Source organism: Apteryx mantelli, chromosome 8, assembly GCF_036417845.1.
Source record: "Apteryx mantelli isolate bAptMan1 chromosome 8, bAptMan1.hap1, whole genome shotgun sequence".
NCBI classification, from domain to species: domain Eukaryota; kingdom Metazoa; phylum Chordata; class Aves; order Apterygiformes; family Apterygidae; genus Apteryx; species Apteryx mantelli.
The window spans coordinates 18,504,092-18,525,502 of NC_089985.1; the positions used below are offsets into that span (position 1 = coordinate 18,504,092).

At 39.7% G+C, this 21,411-nt stretch overlaps 1 protein-coding gene across 1 annotated transcript in view; it reads left to right on the top strand.

The window, feature by feature from the left end:
* The window catches only part of VAV3 (vav guanine nucleotide exchange factor 3), a 180,496-nt gene extending 163,181 nt beyond the window's left edge, over nt 1–17,315 (top strand). The window contains exons 25-27 of the mRNA XM_067300822.1: nt 1,687–1,816; nt 12,615–12,766; nt 14,514–17,315. Of these exons, the coding sequence (XP_067156923.1) occupies nt 1,687–1,816; nt 12,615–12,766; nt 14,514–14,555 (324 nt within the window). The 3' untranslated portion in view covers nt 14,556–17,315. The remainder of the gene's footprint in view (nt 1–1,686; nt 1,817–12,614; nt 12,767–14,513) is intronic.
* Nucleotides 17,316–21,411: the final 4,096 nt, after the last annotated feature.

Below are 21,411 nucleotides of genomic sequence, written 5' to 3' on the forward strand. Positions count from 1 at the left end.
TGCGAACTGGTCACAAATTAAGTTTCATACTAACTGTTTTTTCCATTTATCAGGGAATCCATCTTTGAACGTTGCTTACAAATCAGCCTCTCTTTTGCCTTGATAATTTGAATGCCTGGGTACTCAATGATGACATGTAAAAGCAACTTTGGCTGCTGACATTGTAGCTCGCTTGCTGGGCTAATGTCAGAGAACAAAGCCCAGGCAGTTTGTATTTTCCTGGCGTTTCTGCTTGCTTGCAGTGCCTGGCGGTCTGTGACTGTGAACCGTTAAGTACAGGTGTGGATCTTCCTGAGGTTCAGAAGTGGTTTGAGAGGCCTGGGAGCTCGCAGCTTGAGGAGCGAGGAGAGGAGCTCCGGGGTCGGTCCCATGGACGGGCTTCTGCCTGCTCTCAGGAGCTTCTGCTTTGTGCACTCAATCTTGAACTGAATCGTTTTAGGGTCATTTTGTTGGCTGGAATTAGTTTATTGCTGAGCTGTTTTGACTGGTGTAGGCTAATAATTTTAGGTTTGGTGTTTTTTTTTTTTGGTGCTAGAATGAAATGATTGACCACAGTACTATTTCCTTATTTGGACATAAGCTTGACTTGGCCAACTTTGGTTTTGGAAGTCTGAATGTTAGTAAGTGGAGTGGAATGACTTGAAGAATTATTGGTAGGAGTGAAGGGTTTACACACTAAATATATGGCTTTATGCTTGCATTTTTGAAGAGTGAAATCCCCTAATTGGAGGATCATTAATCAAGTAGAATATATTTGCTTTGAATTGTCTGGTCATTTTTAATCTTATTCCGGACTCTGTATGCAAGCTATGTGTGTTGTTGACATTGTTACAACTAGTTGAAATCTAAGAGCCAATGACAGGAGCTGAAGACTGCAAAGGAAAAACATGAGCTGCCAGGATTTTGATGGGTGCTACCTGCTGTAGAACAGAAACTAAAGTAACTGCCTTCAGTTTGTCATGTCTCCTTGGTTACGTAAAGTATTTTAGCCCACTTAATGTATAGAGAAACACAGAAATTATTGGATTGAGCCCAAAGAGAATGTGAAATGCTGGATTATTCATATAGTACTATCTGGAAAAAATGCACAAATTTTAATGGCAGTGCTTTGAAACTTTTACATGGTCCATGTATCTGCTCATCAGGTTGCAGCTGGCTTAGCTGCTTATATGCATATATACTTATCTGGGATCTGTGTACTGATAAATGCATTTACGGATGGACATCACTTATTGCTGCAAAAGAAATCTGAGAAAACAAGGACAGTTGCCAGGGTATAGTTAACAAGCAACAGACCTTGCCTTCTGCCTGACTTCAGGAAAGCAAATGCATACTCAGCCTAGCTCAAAGGAGCAAGTAAGCATTAACTTTGATCATAAGGTTTTACTATATGAATATGGCATATGTATTGTACGTGGCATATGTATTATGAAAAATGAGGTTTCACTGTATAAGTATTCTCTACACTTCAGGGCAATGATTTAATAACACAGAAAGCTAAGTGGCAGTGTACAAGCAGTCAATATTTAGGATACTTGTTTTTTTTTTTAGTGTGTGCGCACTGCAGGATGTTGCATTGTAAAATAAGGTTACTTGCATGATAAAACTGTCACTGACTGTACACCAGAATGTTGAAAAGGATGTGAATTAAATTTCCAATGACAAGTTATTTTCCTTTTCTGAAAGGAACTCATAGAATACTACAAGCACCACTCTCTCAAAGAAGGTTTTCGAAGTTTGGATACTACTCTCCAGTTTCCATACAAAGAATCTGAAAACTCAGTGGGACAAAGGAGTAACAGAACAGGTGGCAACTGTGAGTATCATATATTTATCTACTATTTTCCTTCATTTAAATATTTAAAGCACAAGGTACTTTCAACATCTTCATTTTCCATTTTTGATATATAACCAATTAATATGGTAATGCTTTTAGCCAGGATTTTTCTCAAGCTGAGCAGATTCAGATCTGCTATGAGGTTGATAAACACCTCTAGTAAGCTTGTCTTGTTGCCAAACTTAATCTCCCTGATATTCAAAAATCTATTAGGAATGCTGGTGAGAGATTAAGCTGCCTCCTGCCTAGTTTTTCAAACATTGCATAGATGCAGCTACAAGTGTTAATAAGTATCCATGACAGTTTCTGATCTTTAAAAAGGGATTTAAACGAATCAATCTTGTAGTGTAACCATGTGAACTAGGATCTCAGTAATACCACATACATCTCTCAAACTCCATATATTCCCTGTATCAATTATTTTTATGCCTTCTTTTTAACCTTAAAAGTTTATTACAGGCCTGTATGCTTCTAACTGTTAATGAAATAATGTACAGTTTAAATAGCACTTAAATTTTTTTGAAGTAAACTGAAAAGATTTATAATGTATGTAGTATCCTTTATTTAGCGTATTACAACCTAAGTGGAAGTTGGCATGATTTTTAGAACAGATAAAAGTTCAATGTTAATGATAAAAGAACTACCACATGGCCTCCAAAAAGTATTTAAAGTTTCTATCAAATAGCAAATATTAGATTTGCAGTTCTGCAGGCAATGGCTGTACCAGATAATAAGAGGAAAATAGTTAATGGGGATTTTAACAACAGGAAGACTGCTGTGGAAGACCATAGAATCCAGTCTAGTCTTTGCGATGATGAAGCTGGCTGCGTTATTTTCATTTGCTGTGTTCATTAGCTTTTGTTTACTTGCTTGTCTCTGTTCCATAATATTTCTTTAACTTTAGAGACTTTCTTCCTCCTGATTAAAGCAAAGATAATTTAGGATAGATTATTATAAGAAACTAATGTGTCTGTGCATTTCATTTACTTTATCTCTATCCCAGTTCTTCTTTATTTCTTTCATTCCTGTTTTCTTTCACTGATTCCCAGGAGTCCTGTCAGCTTGCTGTACTGTATCTCAGTATACCCCTGTTCTTGGTGAATTCATCTGCCCCAATCTTTCTTTTTACCTTTGTTTTGCATTCCCCCTTCGCAGCTCTTCCTCTCCTCGTCTCTCATGCTCTCCTCTCCTAGACCCCGCGTAACATCAAGGCTTTAATTGTCACGGAGAACCTGCCCTGCTTGCTTTTCTTTGCATTTATTTTGATTATTACTGGATGTGAGCAGAGACTATTTGTTTTCTCCCTTTCTTAGGCCAGTGGGAAGGTATCTGTACTATACATGAACTTACTACTGTGCAGAAGTATTAGCTCATTCATTTCATGTTTCACAGGGTACAAGACTTGCATGGTACATCCTCATTACCTTCACCTTCAAAAGAAAACATCTCCTTTAATGAGATTTTTTTAGGCAATATAGGAAAAGATGAGAAATGGATATGGGGTGCTTCCATTCTAGTCAAGGGGGTTAGAAAGTCTGTGTCTGCTAGAGTGAATTTCAGCCATTGAATGCTACAGAGGACGTTGCTGGGATCTGCAGGTTTTTTCTTAGGCCAAACTGTTGAAGAAACTCTCAATTCTGCAACTCATCATATAAAACTTAATAGCTTTCCAGAGTTGTGCTAGCATACCTAGATAGTCTGACTCTGGATGACACTTTGATTATTAGATTTGACAGTTTTCTTTTAAAGCGTCAGCATGTCCCTGTGAGGTGTTTTAAGCAAAGTTTCCCTGATTAACAGACCATCTGTGAGTTACGCTGCTCAGTTTTACAGCTGTCCTGTTAGTTTTCACCAAGTCGATGCTGGAATAACCACATATCTAGGCTATGTGAGCCCTGTAGGGCTACATTTGGAATGAAGTCAGTAAATTTTAGGCTTAGAATTCCTTTAGGAAAGGAAGCAAATCGTTCCCCAGGCAAAGGCTGGACATGTGGGTTCACGTTGCTTCAGCCCTCAGTGGGAGCCTCCACACAGCTGGTGTCTTTGACCTCTTTCCATCTAATTTGAAGGCAAGAAAAACAGTTGTTGAAAGTTGGCCAGACAAGTTAGCGGAGCGGAAAGAGGGACACTGCCTTTTTTTTGGAGCTGTGTAACTGCTTAATGACATATTGACTATATTTTAACAAGCACAGGGCTGAGGCTAGTGAGCGCAATGGCTTTGGCAGGTTGAAGCTGAAGTTAAGGTTTCAGTTTTCAAGTCAATATTTTGCACTATTCTATTCATGTAACTGTGTATCTGGATTTTTTTAATGAAGCCATTTTCCTAATAGAAATGTCTTAAAAGGCACCAGTTTGTTTCTTATTCAAAACAGCTGACCTTTAGTGTATATATATAATCCACAGAAAAAACAAATATTTTTTAGAAACATCAGATGACCTACTATAGACTTTGACGGAGTTGTATCATTTTCTGGTGCCAAAGCCTTTGAGCAGTTATGACATTGAATGGCAATACGAAATTAACCTCATTTTCTAGAATAATCTGAGAAAGGATTTTTTTTTCTAAATTGTCATGGTTTCATTTACTCATTAAAGGAAAGAAAATCAAGTGGCGTTTCAGTTTACTTGTTATTTCCGATGTGAATCATAATAAATCACCTTGCAACATCTTCAGTTTTCAAGCAAGTTGATCTCCCTTCAATAACTATTAGTTTTAGAATAAAATCTTCATTTTATGGCTACAGTTAACTTGGCTTCCCACTTTAATATCAAATTTTCTTTTCAATCTCCTGATCTAGTAGAAGTCACCCCCTTTCTTTAGATTTTTATTGCACACATATGTATTACAAACATAGTATGTTTGTAAAAGCTGTTAGACATTTACTTTTCTCTCTATAGAAATTCAAGTTCATTGAGATGATCTTTGGGGAAACAATAGAGTCTTCCTTCTTAATTTTGCAGTTCTAGCCCTTTCTAGATGCTGCTTTTTTTTTTTTTCCTAGGCAGAAAACCTCTAATTTTCACAGTGGATTGGGGGGTGATCAACCATTTAATGAACAGAAACAAAGGCAAAAATGGAAGGGATTCTTCTTTTTTTAATTAAAAAAAAAAAGTTCTTGGCACTTCATTCTAATCTGCTGATGTGTAGACCACAGTCATACTGAGAACCCTGAATCTTGATAAAATGTAGATTTTAATGTAACCTAAAAGTTATGAGGTCAGATACTGTATTAGTGACTATTTTCCATCACTTGTAGGCTAGGAGCAGGTCCATTAATTGTTTATACCAGGTCCTTCTATTAGTTGATGTATTAACTGTTTAAAAGACATCTGTCAATAAAGTAAAATAAAACAAGTGTTCCCTCCAAACCATTAAGCAAATGACAGAACTCAGCCTCTCTTCTTAAAGGCCAACACCAAAGCCCTTATCAGTGACATTAAAAAAAAAAAAAAGAAAGAAAAAAAAAGAGGCTGGTTATCTGTAGCAATCTGGTAAGATTTCCTTGCCCACATTAGGTTCAGTGGACCAGAATTTCACCCAAAGCTCCAGTTATATCAGAAAGAAATTTTTTGAAGAAATTAAGATGCTGTAATGACAGGAAAGGACCAGCTACCTGCTATGTAGCACCTAGCCTGTCTTTACTGCTGCATGCTTGCTCGCTGTCCTTGCCCTTCTGGAGACACCAAGGCAATTCGTTGTCCCTAAGAATAGATGCCCTACTTCAGTAAACCCCTTTGTGGGTTGTGCGGCGGATTTCGGCACGCAGCTGCCGCGTGGGGTTGCCGGCTCTGCTGTGAAGGAGTTGCTCAGATAAGTGCTGCATTCGTGGGTTATGCATGCAGTCGTAGAGGCGGGAAGGGATTGTTGCTGCCAAGGAGCAGATGGGAGTTTCTAGGGCGCAAAGGGCACCAGAGCATGTTTCTTTTGTACTTATTTACAGGTACTCACCGAAACTGCTGCTCACTTAGGGATTCTTAAACAAATAACCCACAGATTATGTACATGAAAACATGATACCAGTCCTGTTTATTTTATATGTACTCACTGTCTCATTGTCATAAATGCATCTTTTTTCATCCAGGTAAGATGCACAGAACTGTATCGTTACCTCCACCATGGAGTCTGTGCTTATGCCTCGGATAAAATAGCTCCAGTCTCTGTTCCTGCAAATAAGCATTTTGAAGCAAAATGGTTTTGTTTCATGTGCAGTCACAAGAATAAATTCAGAGAAGCAGCTGCATGTGATGGATATAACCCTGCTGCATTTTTTAAAGAACACTACTTTTCAATAATTATAGCTATTTTTGGACCTCATTTGGAGGCTAGATTGTCCTTAGTCGAGTTGGGGCTGGATTTCCCCTTTCCATGGGCACAGCCGGGAGCAAAGATTCCAAACATTATTAGGTTTTGTATGTTATGTTGTATCTTCCTTCCTTCGTGAAAATAATGACAAAACCTGAGAACAAATGAACAGGCTGTGTTTCTATCTGAAGCCGTATTAGTCCATTTCATGTCTAATTTTGCCTTTAAAGATAGGGTGACAGATTACCATAGGTTTGTTGGCAATAGAGCGAATGCATATCTAACCTTTTGCCCGAGAAAGCTGTTGCAGGGGCCAGGATGGTGGACTGGTTCTGTCTAGGCCAAACTTGTGCCTTTTTTGTTTGCTTAAGGCTTTTCTCTTAAATTGGCGAAGACTGCAAAGATGAGAAATATTGTTTAGTCCTTAGAGGATATGGTTAAGCTGTGGAATTCCTACTGATGTTAATGGTTATCAGGGCACAATACATACTTCTTTCCATGCGTGCTGAGACCCCAGTTCAATTGTTACTTGGAGGATATTCCTAACTTGAGGGCACGTGGCTGGTCCTCCTGAGCTCCGAGGGATTCCTTAGGTATGTGTGAGTTCATGTGTTCGTACATACTTTTGTTCATGCTTTCTGAAATGGGGCACGCAAAATTAAAAAGAAAAAAATCTGTTATATTTGCAAGACCCTGCAGTTTTAATTTGTTTCTCTGAAACCCTAACTGGGTGTTTTCTTTCTATCTTAGTCTTTGAAAAATGCAATTGTTAAAAATTAAATCATAGATCCAAATTTTCTCGTTATTACAGTCAATTTCCTTCCAGACATCCTTAGTGGGGAACCTTAGTTTCCTTATTATCAATGAATTACGTAGTTAAAAAACTATTATTTAAATCTTGTGCCAATATTTCAATGTTCTTCTGCTTCTCTCTTTTTCTCTTTCTTTCTCTAAGCCCCTTCTTTGTTCTGTGGGTTTTCTTTTGTAACTCCTCCAGACTACAGCTTTGTTCCCCCTTCATCCACTCCTTTCTGGTCAGGTACTGCTTTACCGCTTTTATATTTCTTCTAAATTTGTTTGTTTCTGTGTGCGGCAAGCTAGGGAAGGGACGAATCTAATTTTTCAGTTCTTCTCTGAATGTAAAAACTGAGTAATTAGATGACATGACCAGGCAGCCTAATGTGAAGAATTATTATTCTTGCAGTGAAACAAAAATCGAACTCTTCTTAAACTTTTGAAAAGCGTATGCTACAATAAGGAGAGTTTGGACAGCTGGAGCAGAAATCTATAGTTCCACAAGATTCGGTCAAAGATCAATCGACCATTAATTTGCTATGCAGTCATGTTGTCTAGGAACAGTATTATATTTTAATGTATTTGTTCAAATATACAAACTTGGAAATTACACTGTTTATAGATAACTAATGTATTCGTCCCATCCTTTTAGCAAACCATACTGCAGCAGCATCTTAGAATATAGTTGCTCGTATTTTGTAGCAAATGCTTTCTTTAAATTCTGCATTAACATTGGCAGTTAATTTTACCCATCTGTTTTCCAAATGTACTTGTGTTGCGTTCTTTATTCTCGTTTAACCTTCTCTGGCTTTAATAAATGCAAACACTTTAAATGAAGAGACTGCATAAAAATGTTTAAAATAGTAGCACTGCTAGTCTCAATTAGCGCACCACGGTGGTTATGGCTTGTTCTGGTCTCTAAGACATAGTCTTCAAAGAGGTGAGCCGCGCTGCTGGCAGTTCCCGAAGGACCTTGCCAGCAGGAAGGGAAATGCCTGGGAGGAGCCCGCGGAGCAGCTGCCGCCACTGAGGGTGCAGCGTTCGCTCACGTCGCGCTGACCCGGGAGCGCTCAGCCGAGGCTGCGCGGGTCGGGACCGCGGCCGGCTCTCGCGCGAGGCAGAGGAAGGCGCCTAGTGCTCGTGAAGCCAGATTTAGTCATAAACAAGAGCCGACTAGAAGGTCCGAGTAGGCAACACGTTTTATTCCTGCCCCACAAAAGCGGCCTGAAGTGTTTTATACTCTGGGCTGGGTTTCGAGGGCTTTCATCGTTTCTGCGGGGAGGAGCGTAGGTGGCAGCTCGCTAGCACAGCGGGCGGTGGGCTCGCCTGGGCTGAGCGTGCCGCTGGTGAGCCCTCCCTCCATTCGGGCCGGGGACTTCCACGTCCTGCGCTGCTCTTGAATGGCCTAGCCCTCTGCAGTTCGGTGTTTGGAGCCGGTTTCTTCCATTCCTGTCTCCTTGCATAGTTAAAAATTTCTTCAGGGTGGGTACTTGCTCTCATTCAGTAGTCACAGCATTGACTGGGAATTCAAGCTTTAAGGCGCTCGTCCGGTTAACATTTATTTATATAAAGTGAAACATCCATAGAAAAGATGAAAAGAAGGCTAGTCTGGCACAGCCATTTACCGTGTGGCCGTGACGTTCAACTGGGATGACAAGCTCAGTCATCTGATTTGAATCAGGACAAAGAAATTAAGTTTTGGTCCTTTATTGTAGGTAAATTCGGTGAGTGTGTGGCAGTCGCCTCTTTGGTCAGGGGTAGAAGAGGACCTCTCTTCCATTTGGTTGCACAGTACTTAATGAAAACGTTCATTCTTGCTGTAACTGGAACAGACTTCCAGGACAGTAAGTGGCCTACGATGACAGACCAGCAGTCAAGACTCAGGGTTACTATGCCTATCACATACGCTCCATACCTTCCCATCTGGGATTTCAACAAATCAGAATTATATTAATTTTTCCTGTGAAAAACTGCTTTATCAGAAAACTTCTAAGTGACTGTAATAAGAAGTAAGGTTTCAGTATCTTGCACATCACGATATGCTGTGTAAGGTATTTCCTTATAAAAAGTAAATGAAAATATCGACTAGTAATTTTTAATTTAAGCTTATCTATCTGGTTGAAAGGGATTTCATATTTGGATAGATAGGCTACATTATGTTCATAGTAAAACCATCTCTTTTTAAAATATCTGAGAACCTGCTCACATTAAATGAACAAGTAATTATTGCATAATATCATAAATGGTTTTTCGAAAGCATCTTCAGAGCTGGCTTAGTTCTGCCGAAGTGGAAGTTGGTAACACTGGAGAAAGGTTTAAGGCAGCCGCCCCTGAGCGCTCCTGGCAGTCCTGCTCCTGCTTGTGTGACGGAACTGAGGTTTGGTTAAACCTTGCAAGTAAATGTATATTGCTTCAAGGAGCGTGGAGACTAATCACAAGAGCAACCCTTAGGGGATATGGCTACAGAATTACTGGGAGGCCTTACCACAAGGAGAGAGGAATAACTACTCACAGGTTGTAATAATGATCCATTGAGCCTTGGGGAGCTTAAGCGCAGGCAGAGATGTGAGCTGGACCAGCCTGCTGTGAGCCCCTGGAGCCTCTTCTGGTTGCACCCCAGTTGCTTCATCATTGGCCCAAGCTCGTATTAAAATTCATTTGCAGCACATCTGTCTTACTGACAATGAGAAACTCTTCCCACAGACTCTAGGATGAGCCAAAGTTGACTGCGGTGCCCTGTTTTCTGTTCCTCCTGTGTGCAGAAGGGAAGGCTAGGCTAAGCAAAAGTGCATTTTCCTCATTCACGCGTATACCTTTTATTCACTTTCCTTGGACTTCTCACTCCATTTCCTGTTCATCCTCCCAATCTCTCCTTCCTAATACAAAAGGTTTATTTACTACTGCTTCCTCAATGGCTTTTTTTTTTTTTTTAATTTCTCATTTACATTCTCCTGTTGGGCACTTTCTTTCCATCAGTCTCTACCTCTAATCCCCTTCTGTCTCTACTCCTTGCTCTCCCTGTAGCTACCACTACCACTTTTCTTTCCTTCATTTGGTATTTCTTCTCCCTCCCGTCTGTGCAGACGTGGTTTCTACATGCTGACTGCTTTCCCGCAAGGTTCATTTACCCTGGGACAGCTTGGATTGGGACTTCAGGGCTGCCAGTGCCTCTTCAAGGTGTTTTTGTGATTATGGGAACGCCAGAAAGATGGGGTTGTCTTCCTTCCAAAATTAGCACTAGGCCATATTCCTGGGTTCCCTCACTCATCTGGTTTCTTTTTATGTATTTCCAATTGTATACACCCCCCCCTTTTTTTTAAATATGTATGTCGGATTTTAAGTTAATCTAAATTCTACTACTTTCTGGCTCAAGACCTTGGTGATTTTAATTTGTTTCTGTCCCCTTTTCCTCTCTGGCTTCACAACTCGAAAAAGAGTTAAAGTCCTTCTTCCTTCCCCCCCCCAAATCTGCTCCCCATTCTTTTTATAGCCTGTTTTTCCTCAGTTCCCTCTTATTCTTCCATGTTTTTTTTCCCCTCCCTAGTTCTTTCCTTCCATCTTTTCCCCTATTTGTTCATCCTTGCCTCGTGTTTTCTTCTTCCTTTGCCCTATATCTCCTGTCTGGAACCCGAAGCGGCAGCCTGCTCTTGCAGCCCCTTGTGGGCGCTGCTCCTGCCTCGCGGGCGCTGCTGACCCCAGAGACCATAACTGCTTGCTCTTCTTTCTCTCTCCAAAACACCTGCTGCCCATGCGGTGCTCTTTCCCTGCAAAATTGATTACTGAAATCCTGATAAGGTATCAGACGTAATATTGATGTCAGCATCTAAGCAAATAGTGGCTATGCTTGACTTGCTTGGAGAGGAAGAAGCATGTTTGAACTTTAATGTACTTAACCTCTGGCCTAAGTTTTACAGCATCTTCATATTGTGAACAAGAGCAATAAGTTGAGATGATGATTCTCCTTTATATGGCGTTTTTACATCTTGTATCAAATATCTAATAAGCATACTCTAAATACGCAGTCTGAAATGTTGGGGTAAACTAGAATGACAGGGTAAAAAGATGTAATCTGTTGTTAAAACACAGGGACACTTTTTAGACATTTCATTTTTTGCCATGGATGTAATAATTAAACAGAGTATTTATTGTTATTTTAAAATAAACTGTATTAAATGTTTCTGTACGTTAAAATTAATTGAATATATAATGTTTTTATATATTTGATGATATTATGCAAAAGCTTCTGTCAAATGTGCCTTCAGTGTCCCAGGTGGGGCCAGAAGAAACTTTAAATACAAGCAGAGCTGGAACTGTCAGGTTTTTCTAGTTCATATGCCATGTTTTGCGTTCCTGCTTTAAATCAAAGAAGGCAACTTGCTATGAACCTTTACTAATCAATTATTGAAGGCGTAGATAAAACTAGAATCTTAATCGTACTTCCTAATGATGATTGGGAAGCTCTAAGAAATTGGCTAATGGTTCTGAGAAAGATGATGATTTTCTGTACATCATGTTAAATCTTCCCTCATGACCATTTCGTCAATTCTTCCAAAATCGTTTCGGTAGGAAGCTGCCTTGTGCTGGTACGTTTCTGCCTGTAATGACTTATGTAGGAAAACAGCTGCAAAAGCAAGTGGCCTCAGCTGAAAGAAAATGTTTCAAAACAGGATGCTTTGGCCAGTTTTTAAAATGCTCTATAGTAGTATATGTTTTTTCTAAACTGCTCAAGCTAAAGGCCTAAATCTCTTGGGTGCTCTGTGCCCGTGTTCGTCCCTTTGGAAGCGTGGAGGGTTTCTTTTGCCACTTCGGATATTCTGCAACACAGCTAAAACAATCACCAGTTTGCTATAAGTAAAAGGTTGGGGGGATTTTTTAGGTTTTTTTTTTTAATATATATTGATGTAGCTTAAAATTTTTAAGCATTAATTTCAGTGAAACGTGAGGGAAAAAAAAACTTGTGCACCTAAGTTCTGTGATTTTTCTCTGTGTGGCAAAGATTTGTAGAACAAATTCATTGGTGGTCAATTTTTTTGTTTGATTTACAGAATAAACTCCTGAAAAGAGTGGGGTTAAATTAGGCAATGCTCATACAGTTACGAGTGATCTATACAAATTTGCTGTGGAAACTCTTTACTTTTTCGTTCATGCTGATGTTAGCTGCCAATTTGATGCGGATTAATACTTAACTTGGGAGTTGTTTTTGAAAGAACAACACCTTAATCTGTTTGTTTTGCTTCATTAGAGGTTTAAAGCTAATTCAACTGTAAATGCTATTAATTCCTTTGGAAAGAAACTAGTGACCTGTAAAATATGTTGATGTATGTACCTGGCAGCAAGTTTTATTATAAAGCACAGAAGTATAATAATTTCAAGTGTACTTAGCAGTTGGGGCGGGGGGGATGTTTTCTTTATGGTTTATGTAGTTTGAGTATTTTTTTCTAAAAACAAAAAGAACTGTAACAAATCCGATAAAATCCATTCAACTTATACAGCATTGACCTATGAAAAAAGCTTCTTGACCTCTTTAGTGCAGGTGCCTTCACATTTGCATAAAATTAATGCCAGTGTATGTTGTCATGAAATCATTGTTTTTTATTTTACAGTACTGCTATTTACATTATTGTAGTAGCCTTCAATTAACAAACCCTAATAGTATCAACTTCTTCTGTTTCATTTCAGTGCTAAGCCCAAAGGTAATAGGCATTGCCATAGCCAGGTATGACTTCTGCGCAAGAGACATGAGAGAATTGTCCTTGCTGAAAGGGGACGTTGTAAAAATCTATACAAAGATGAGTGCGAATGGCTGGTGGAGAGGTGAAGTAAATGGAAGGGTACGTTTTTTCCTTTGTCTCGTTTTGTGCTGCCTTCAGTGACAGGGATTTTGTGAAAAGGTGTGTTCCTGCATCGTCAGCTGCCTTGTACTTAAATTCACAAGAGACAGCATGTTCCCGTGCGTGTTTCATAAGAGCCAGGCAGAGCTCCCGATCAGCTTTCCCGCACCTCGCTGAACTGGCTTCGTTAATGCAACCTAGCAGGCTGAACATCTGGGCACGACTACTGGCTATGAAAATAACCGGGCTGAACGCGAGGATCTGGTTGAGCTCCTGGGGCAGCCTGGCGAGCAGTGCAACGCGGGACGATTTCCATGCCTTCCGCTGCCAGGCTGCGTTGCAGCCATGGTTTTATGGGAGGCTGCTCCTCTTGATCTCTACAAACTTAGTTCATGCGAAGTGGCACATTTAGCAGGGATTTTTACAAGGGCACTTCGCACTGCACTCTGAGACTTGCACAGTTTTGGTCGCGTGGAAGTAAAGTTTCAGTTTTGAGCTCTAAAGCCTATATTGTTTCAGTCTGATCCTACTGCTCCTTAGCGCAGAGGAGTCAGAAGTACGGGGGCTGCTGTCCCCGTGCCGAAGGGGTGACACGCGGGGACACGGGCTGCCCTATTTCTCTCCCGCTTTGCGAGCGGGGTGGAGGAAAGCAGATTGGCTGGCAGCTGGAAACGAACGTTGCAAATCTGGCTGAAGTAGGTAGGGCAGGATATGTTTGGATTTGCTGCTTTGTGCTATTTGGGGACCCTCTTTTTTTTTTTTTTTTTTTTTTTTCCCCCATGCATGGGCCTACTTGTGATTTTAAAGTGAAACAGTCACTTAGACAAGAAGAAATAGGGAAAAAGAAGAAATAGTAGTCATCCTATGTACGTTTTACATGTGAAGAAAACCGAGGATATCATTCTAATGCAGCTACCCACATACTAAAGTACTGCCTGTTGTCAGCTAGCTGGCTTTCCGATAGCTTGCTGATCGCTCACCTCAGGCCTCTGGGGAGGCTTTGGCGAGGTGGTCTAACAAAACTTGCGCAGTCACTCCTTCCGTTATGCTCTAGGTTTGGTTCGGGGGTCTTTCATCAGTGTTAAATTGACTTAGGAATAAAGGGGTCAGATTAAAAAGTATAAAGCAAATAGATAAGGCAATAAAAAATATGACTTTGCTTCTCTGTATATCTAATATAATCCTTACTTGACACATCAATAACTTCAGAATGGAGATAGCTTTATCACTTATGAAGTGTAAAATGCTGGACTCTGCCTTCCAGCTTTCTCTTATTTAAAAATCCTGTTGGCTGCACTGGGATTTAACTGTATGCAATGCAATAGCAATGCAATACAATCAGTCACTATTTTCTTTGTAAGAGGATTCCCTGGACCTGACTGAAGCCTGTGGAAAATTTAACTGCCTGTTCAGAAGACTGCAGCATCCTGCCTGCAGTACAACTGTTTCTGCTCTTAGCTTTTCTAGCCTTTCTTTTGAACGCCTAGATTTCTGATTTGGGCAAGAGTGTTTTTTTTGTTTTGTTTTGTTTTTTAAGGAGAAGGGGGGATTTAGTCTCCAAATCATCATATCTGTAACTTATTCTTCTGTTAAGGGTAATTTCGCTAACTGTGGCAGGCCAGTCAGGTTTATCTTTAAATCTGATTCTTGTATTTACTAAACAGACACATCCTTGTTTTACCTAGATTGGCTTGTTGAAAAATTGTGCATCTCATATATTATTTTGTTCTGCTCTTTCTCTTTTTAGGTGGGCTGGTTTCCATCAACTTATGTTGAAGAGGATGAATGAATTAAAAACTTTCCTCTACTGACCAGCAATTTCAGGGATTGTAGGATTTAATATCTGCAAAGTATTATTGGTCTTGTTAAGTATTTAAAGAGCAGCATTTTTGTCTGTCTGAACCTTCCAGTCTTAATGTTGGGATTTCTACAGAAGTTTGTGCTGACAGATTATTACCTTGCCCAGAGCTGTGCAAGAAACAACCTGCCCGTTTGCCATCACTGGGGATCAGTACAAAGTCCAACCCTCGCCTTCCCAGAAGATCTCTGGAAAACAAATTTCTTTCTGCTCCTTTTCATTTCGCCCTGTTAGTACACCATGAATACTAGCTATGGCTGAATGTTTAATAAACCTCTTTCTTTTAGCTAACATCTGTGATGGTACAAGGAGATGAAGGCTTATTTTTCCTTATCACTGCATGCAGAAAACAGAGTTCAGTCATTTCAGTGTGCATAAAGTATAGTCAGTAGACTTGTCTTGAAACATCAAACTACCTTACTTATCACCTTACAAACAGTTTTACGCTCACAAAAGCATTCTGAAGGAAATGTAAATGTAGAAAATATGAGTAGCATTCATGCATATATAATTAGTTAACTAACTTCTTTGAGGTCCTGCCTAAATTTTGTAAGAATTTGTTTAAAGACAACATTTTAAAAAGATGTAGTGATGTGGTATTGCTTGAAAGAGCATCTGCAAAGTGGAATTGTGGGATTCTTTGTTTGTTATCCCAAAGCTTTTTTGTGTGTGCGGTTTTTTTGGTTTTTTTTTCATATGAGCAGCTGACCGTGAAAGTGCAACTGAGGATATTCATGAAAAGATGCGTTTTTAAAAACTCCAGCATCAACATTAAGTAAATACTGTAGTCGTATTCTGTAGCAGGGTATACTAATGTAGCCACAGAGGGGCTGTGAATGTTGCTAGGATTTAACTTTGCAGTAAGAATTTAGTTTACAGCTGTGTTCAGGTGTTAACCAGAAAAAAGGTTTGTTCGTTCCTGTGCGTGTATTGGATCTGTAGGGTCTAAAGTAGTAAATGGTAAAAGGTAGTCTTAGAAAAAGTAAGATTTCTTTTTTTAATTACATGCAGTAATGTAGGCAAGATGGTATCACTTCTCAAGTGTAAAGCTGAACGTCATATTTTAAGCCCTTGGTTGATTCAGATGAGCTTTTGGATGCTTTCAATTCTAAGCTGTCTTTTCTTAGTTAGACAGGAGTTTCTATCACCTTTTGTGCACTTACAAGGTAATGCAAAGGCAACCTGCAGGGTTTTGTTGTGTCCTTTCCTCTCTTCTTCCCTAGGATATTAATGGAAATGCAATGAGTGAGTGGTCTTGTTGCAGTGTTACAAATGTCCCCAAGGAAAAATGCATGTCCAGATTAGCTAGCTTGAAATCAGCAGGGCTCATAAAGTGGTTTCCCTGCTTTGGTGAGGCAGAGTTTTAATACACATGAAGTGTCAAAACTGCTGTAGTTATGAGCTAAAATAAATGTGGGTGATGTCTTCAGATGTGCAGTTTCTAATGTTTAGATATTTTCTAACTCAGCTTAAACTTGTGAGAAACTAAAAAGCTCCTAACTGCATTTTTCCTCTAGGCTAATGTTTTCCTCCTTCAACATGACCAATCAAGAAAGCGAATTCATCCTCTCCCATGTCCTCTGTTGCTTTTCCCTGTCTCCTTCTCACATGGGCATCTTGCCATTTGTGTGCACAGACACGGCACGGGTTAGCACTGCCATTTTTTCCCACCCTGCAAGCAAGATAAGGTCCACTCTTCTTCCACAGAGCAGAATCTGTGCCAATACGTGTTTCAGCTTCCTTTTGGCTGTCCCCAATGTTCTTTGCTTCTTCTGGCCTCCTTCTGGCCATCGGGAAGAGCTAAGCACAGTGCAGAGGATTCACAGCAGTCCTTGCTCTCTGCAGCCATCTCGCCCGCTGGCTGCGCCCAGCGCACGCTGCAGTGTGACCAGGTCACAGAGGGGACCTGCTACTCAGAAGTCTTCCACTTGTGGGTGAGATTCAGCCTTGCAGATGAAACTCTGCTGATGCTCTAATGTTTCAAGGATTTACCTCAAAAATATGTAAACTGTGATTGTGTTGAGCACGTTACTTGATGGAACAATTCAGAGCATTGTAAATATGTATATTACACATAAAACATATTTTGTAAATGATTTGTACAGCAGTGTAGACTGGGATATACTGTCTCTGATCATGTTCTGCCATGTGGTTTTATTGGCTTTTGTGGGCCTGATCCGATCTCCTTAAGCAGACAAAGTTGATTCTTTCACAGTTTTGCCTGCTTAAGGGGTAGAGGGTTAGGCTTTAGGTCTGTGAAGTGTTTAGTGCTTTGCTGTCATATAGTTCTGAGAAGAAGCAGTTTAATTCAGTACAAATTAAGAAATGCATCAGTCATTTTCAGCAGCTTGTTTTTAGAACCATCCCGAAGTTGTTGTAAAGCTTTTAAGCAATTCCTGAGTCTAGCAATCAACCTTGGGAACGAATGAAAGCCATAGCTAAACTTACTTTTGTGGTAAATCTGCACGTCATTGTCTGTGCTTAGTGCCCTGTATTGATTGAGTTAATGCTGCATCTTAAACTATATTTTGAGTACCAAAGATTTACTAAATATTCTGGAGTGTCTCTTTCATGTGCTGCTTTTGCCTGTGTGGAGGTTTTATTGTCATGTGATGTTGGAGTTACAGTACTTAAATTTGTAATATTATGTAAATATGTTAAATATAATAAACTGATTACTTTTTTGTTTAATAGCATGTGTCAAAATGTGTATTTGGCTAGTATGAAGGTTCTGCTTTGTTTCTCTAAGCACCTTCTCACTGTGAGCAGGAGTTGATAATGTTTTGGTTTTCCCACATTTGTATAAACCTCGTTTAGCTGTAAGACTGAGCTGTCATCTGTCGTTGTAAATGGGACGGTATAGTTTTTCTTGAGAGCTTTTTTATTGTTAGATATCTTAATTTATTCTCCTGCCACATCCAGGAAAATATTGTTGTTGCTGCTGTTGTGTTTGGGCTTTTTTTCCCCATTACACATGATATTGGAATCAGATTCATATACTGTTGATTTTTAATCTGTCGAAGATGCTTGTAGTTTTTGATTGAACGAAAGTTTAAAAAAAATTTTGTGTCATGTCTCATGGCTATATACTTCCTCTTCCACCTTCTGCTTTCACCCTCTATCATGTATGAGTTAACATACAAGTTCAGGTTGAATTGAGCTCAAATCTGAAAATACAGTCTGTACTGGATTTCGTGGGCTACTTAACCTTTTCATGGGGTAACGCATTCATGCATTTTTTTATGATATAACCTTTAATATGTTTATTAAAATATATCTGGACAGGTGAAATTAATTCAGCAAGGTCAGTGATGGTACAACTGCAATGTTGTTTCCTTGTGTCACTTCTATTTTTCAGTAGCAAAGCTCTTCTTGTGGAACCACCCTTTTAACAGATAATCATTAAACTTAATGAGGCATTTACATGTCTCTACAGATGTAAGGCATAATTTTCCTGTCACCCATGAACAAATCACATAACCAGGAGTTACACCTAACAGGAGATGCAAAAATGTTTCTCAATTAAATTCTCTTGTTAACAATATCACACTCAGTCACAGGCATTCTCCATCCTCTACGTGCGAGAAGAGATGTGTGTCCTCTGATGGGTGAGAAGTTGAGAAAGCACCCTAATTAGGGCGTAAAAACCACTTGTGTTTGGGTTCTGAATAATCTGTTCAGTTGTAAGGCTTAGAAGCTTATTTGAAAACCTCAGCTTGAAAAAAATCTAACTTCAGCAATGACAATTAGGCCAACCAGGTCACCTTTCTGCTCTGCCTCGCAGGCAAACACGAGGTGCTCTCTGAAGGAGACTATAAGGTCGATTCTCAAGGTTTGACTAGTTCATAAAGGTAAGAGAGAGATGCTGTCTACAAAAAAATGGAGTTTGTTTGTACAAAATACCGAATCTCAGAACCAGGTTTTGTTCCATTGGCTTTGATATTCATTGCAGAAATGGTCGTGTTTCTAATTCACAATCAGTATAGCCAATACTTTGGAAAAAGAGCTGCAACTGCAAATATAATATATGCTCTGTCAGACACAGTTTTACCTACTGTATCAGTGCTAAGGTAAATTAACTCATCTCTGCTTCAAACCAGGCTGCCCAGAGCCTCATGTGACTATTTGATCCGCAGTTCACCCTCTTCAGTTCTGAGAGTGCTGCTGCTTCCATTTGAGCAGCAATCACTGCAAACTGTTTAATTTGCAATACAGGGTTGAACAGCCCTACTTCCATCCAGTACGTGGCAGTGATCTGCACTATGGCACGTGTATAACCTCTTTAGTTAGATGATGACAGTCATGTTGCAAAGCAGGTAGAAAGGTAGAATGACAGGTGAGAACTGAAGATGCTGTGTATACGTCATCCACGGTACGTTAGCAAGCCAGAATAGTATCTGTTTTCATCAAATTCACCTGGGGTCATCACTGGCACCCAACCTTGAATCTTTCAATCTATTTATTTAAGAGAAAAGTTCACCAGCTTTTCTTGAAATGTGTCATAGAATTTTAGCTCTAGATGCCCATTATATGGGGGAAAGTGCAATTTTGAGTCATTTTGACCTCATCAAGCTGTGGGATGAGATGATAATGGTATGTACTTTTTCATAAAATGCTGAAATGTACGATGAATGTATAATTGGATAACAAATCTAGAAAGGATTAAGCATCAGAAATGGGCTGCAGCAGGGTGATTCATTGCATTTTCTTAGCAACTTCCTTTTCAAGAACAAAGAGCCATTTGTGTTTATAGCAAATGAGATTGGAGTTTCTAATTTAGTTTTATAATTTCTGATCAGCTGTAGGGTACTCTACCCATTCATTTTAAGGATCTCTACTGCTTGCATGATTGTAACGTTAGATTTTATTTAATAAGCCTTCTGAAATGTTTGAGTTATTGTTGATTTTTTGGGGGGGGAGGGAGGTTTACATTTTTTTGCCTTGTAATGTTCTTTTCAGAAACTCTGTGAGTTCATTTTAAAATGTTGCAGTCCGACCTTAAGTAAAGTCATAGTTAGGACAAATGGCAGGTTGGGAGGTGGCTGTTTGCCAGGAGGAAGGAGGCTGTTTTGCTTCTGTCAGAACTCTGTTTATGTCAATACTGCGAGGGCAAAATGTGGCTTTAGGAAGAACAGAAATAGAGAAGGTTGGAGAACTGGAGTAAAAAGTTGATATCATACCATTTGTGTCAGAAACAACCTGGTGTGTGATAACTTGTTCTAAACCATTGCCCAAGATGCCAAATGCCTAATGATAGCATTGGATTGGAAACAGAAATCCTTCAATGCTTCTGCATGGGAAAACTTTGCTAATGCAGGTAGAGGGTTCAAGGACCCTGGCCTTGGTCCCAGCCCTACTAGAGAACTCTGTAAATCTGTCCTTAATTAGCTTTATTTTTTCCCAAGGCAGTTTAAAGTTTTCCTCAAAGAGATGCAATATTGTTCGTAGGATTTTAATTCTTATCCATATATAAGGCTAAAAGCAATGCGTACAATTGAGCATTTTTCTCAGGAATTTTACAGTCAGTGTCCCAGTAACTGTGGATTATTTATAGCGTGTAATGTGCCCCCACTCCACTAAGTTGCTAGGTGATGTACAAACACTTTTCTCACCTGTTGTTCCAGTTATTTCTCTTTTTGAATCTTGAGTTTATTTTTCCTTCTCATTCAGTGCTATTTAAAATTGATATCAAGGAATGATAGTTGAATACCATCTGAGCACAGTGGTCTGCCTGGGAGCTTTCTCTCCTCCTTCCTGTGCATTTGCCTCGTCGCTGCTTGAGAAAGAATCTGAATGGCTTTAAGGAGGATACACAGAAACTTTTGATTTAAAATGAGAGAGAAACACCTACCTCGGAGGAATTTTTGGGCCAGAGAAATTGAAAAAGTTTGCAAGATCTACAGAACCTAGTATTAAAAGTCAGACATCAACTGTGATCTCTGCCAAGAATAACTGCAAGGGCTAGATGGTATCTCAGGAGCGCTTGCAGAGCAGTGCAGACTGGTGGGGATGAGCTATCCCCAAACAGCAGGGGAGAGGCTTTTTTATTCAGAAATCATGGAATCTTCCTATCTGTTTTATTGCGGCTAGGTAGTAACTCGCTGCTTTTCTGTAACACTAAAACTCAGGTTGAATAGCGACAGTGCTCTGCCCGTGCCTGGTTTCCCCGCTTCCATGGGAAGTGCGTTTGCCCTTCTCAGTATGTGCATATTTATGAGTACCAGGGACAAAGGAGGTTTTTATGCTCTAGATTTGGTGCATCTCTGCATATAGCTTCATTAAACTTGCCCTGCTTTGTCTTTGTGACGGATGAAAGATTAAACTCCCGGGAACTGGGTGTTCTGTAGTGTTCTGGGTGTGACTCTCAGGTGTCATCTAATCTGAATGTTTTGGCTGAAGGAACGCTTGAACATAGTGTGCTCTGAAAGGGAGGTTTGTTCTCTTTCTCTTGCTCTGTCTTTTTTTTTTTAATCAGAAAGATTGTTATAAAATTCAGCTGAGGTTTGGTGCAAGTCAACATGCCCAGTCCCCAAAATGTATTGACTCAAAAATATGTTGATGGGAACTTTGTGGATGGGAAAAAAATAGAGGCATATCATAAAAGCAGTCATGCCTGATGATTTGGGGGTGGGGAGGTGTTAATAGTCATTGCTATTGTTGAGGGGAGAGGTAGGACTTTCATTACCCAGCCCATCAACTGCTGTTTTCCCAAGAACAGTTCTAAGTAGAGGATGCAATAGCTATTTCTATATTCATATTTTATTTACAAAAGAGAGATTTATTATTT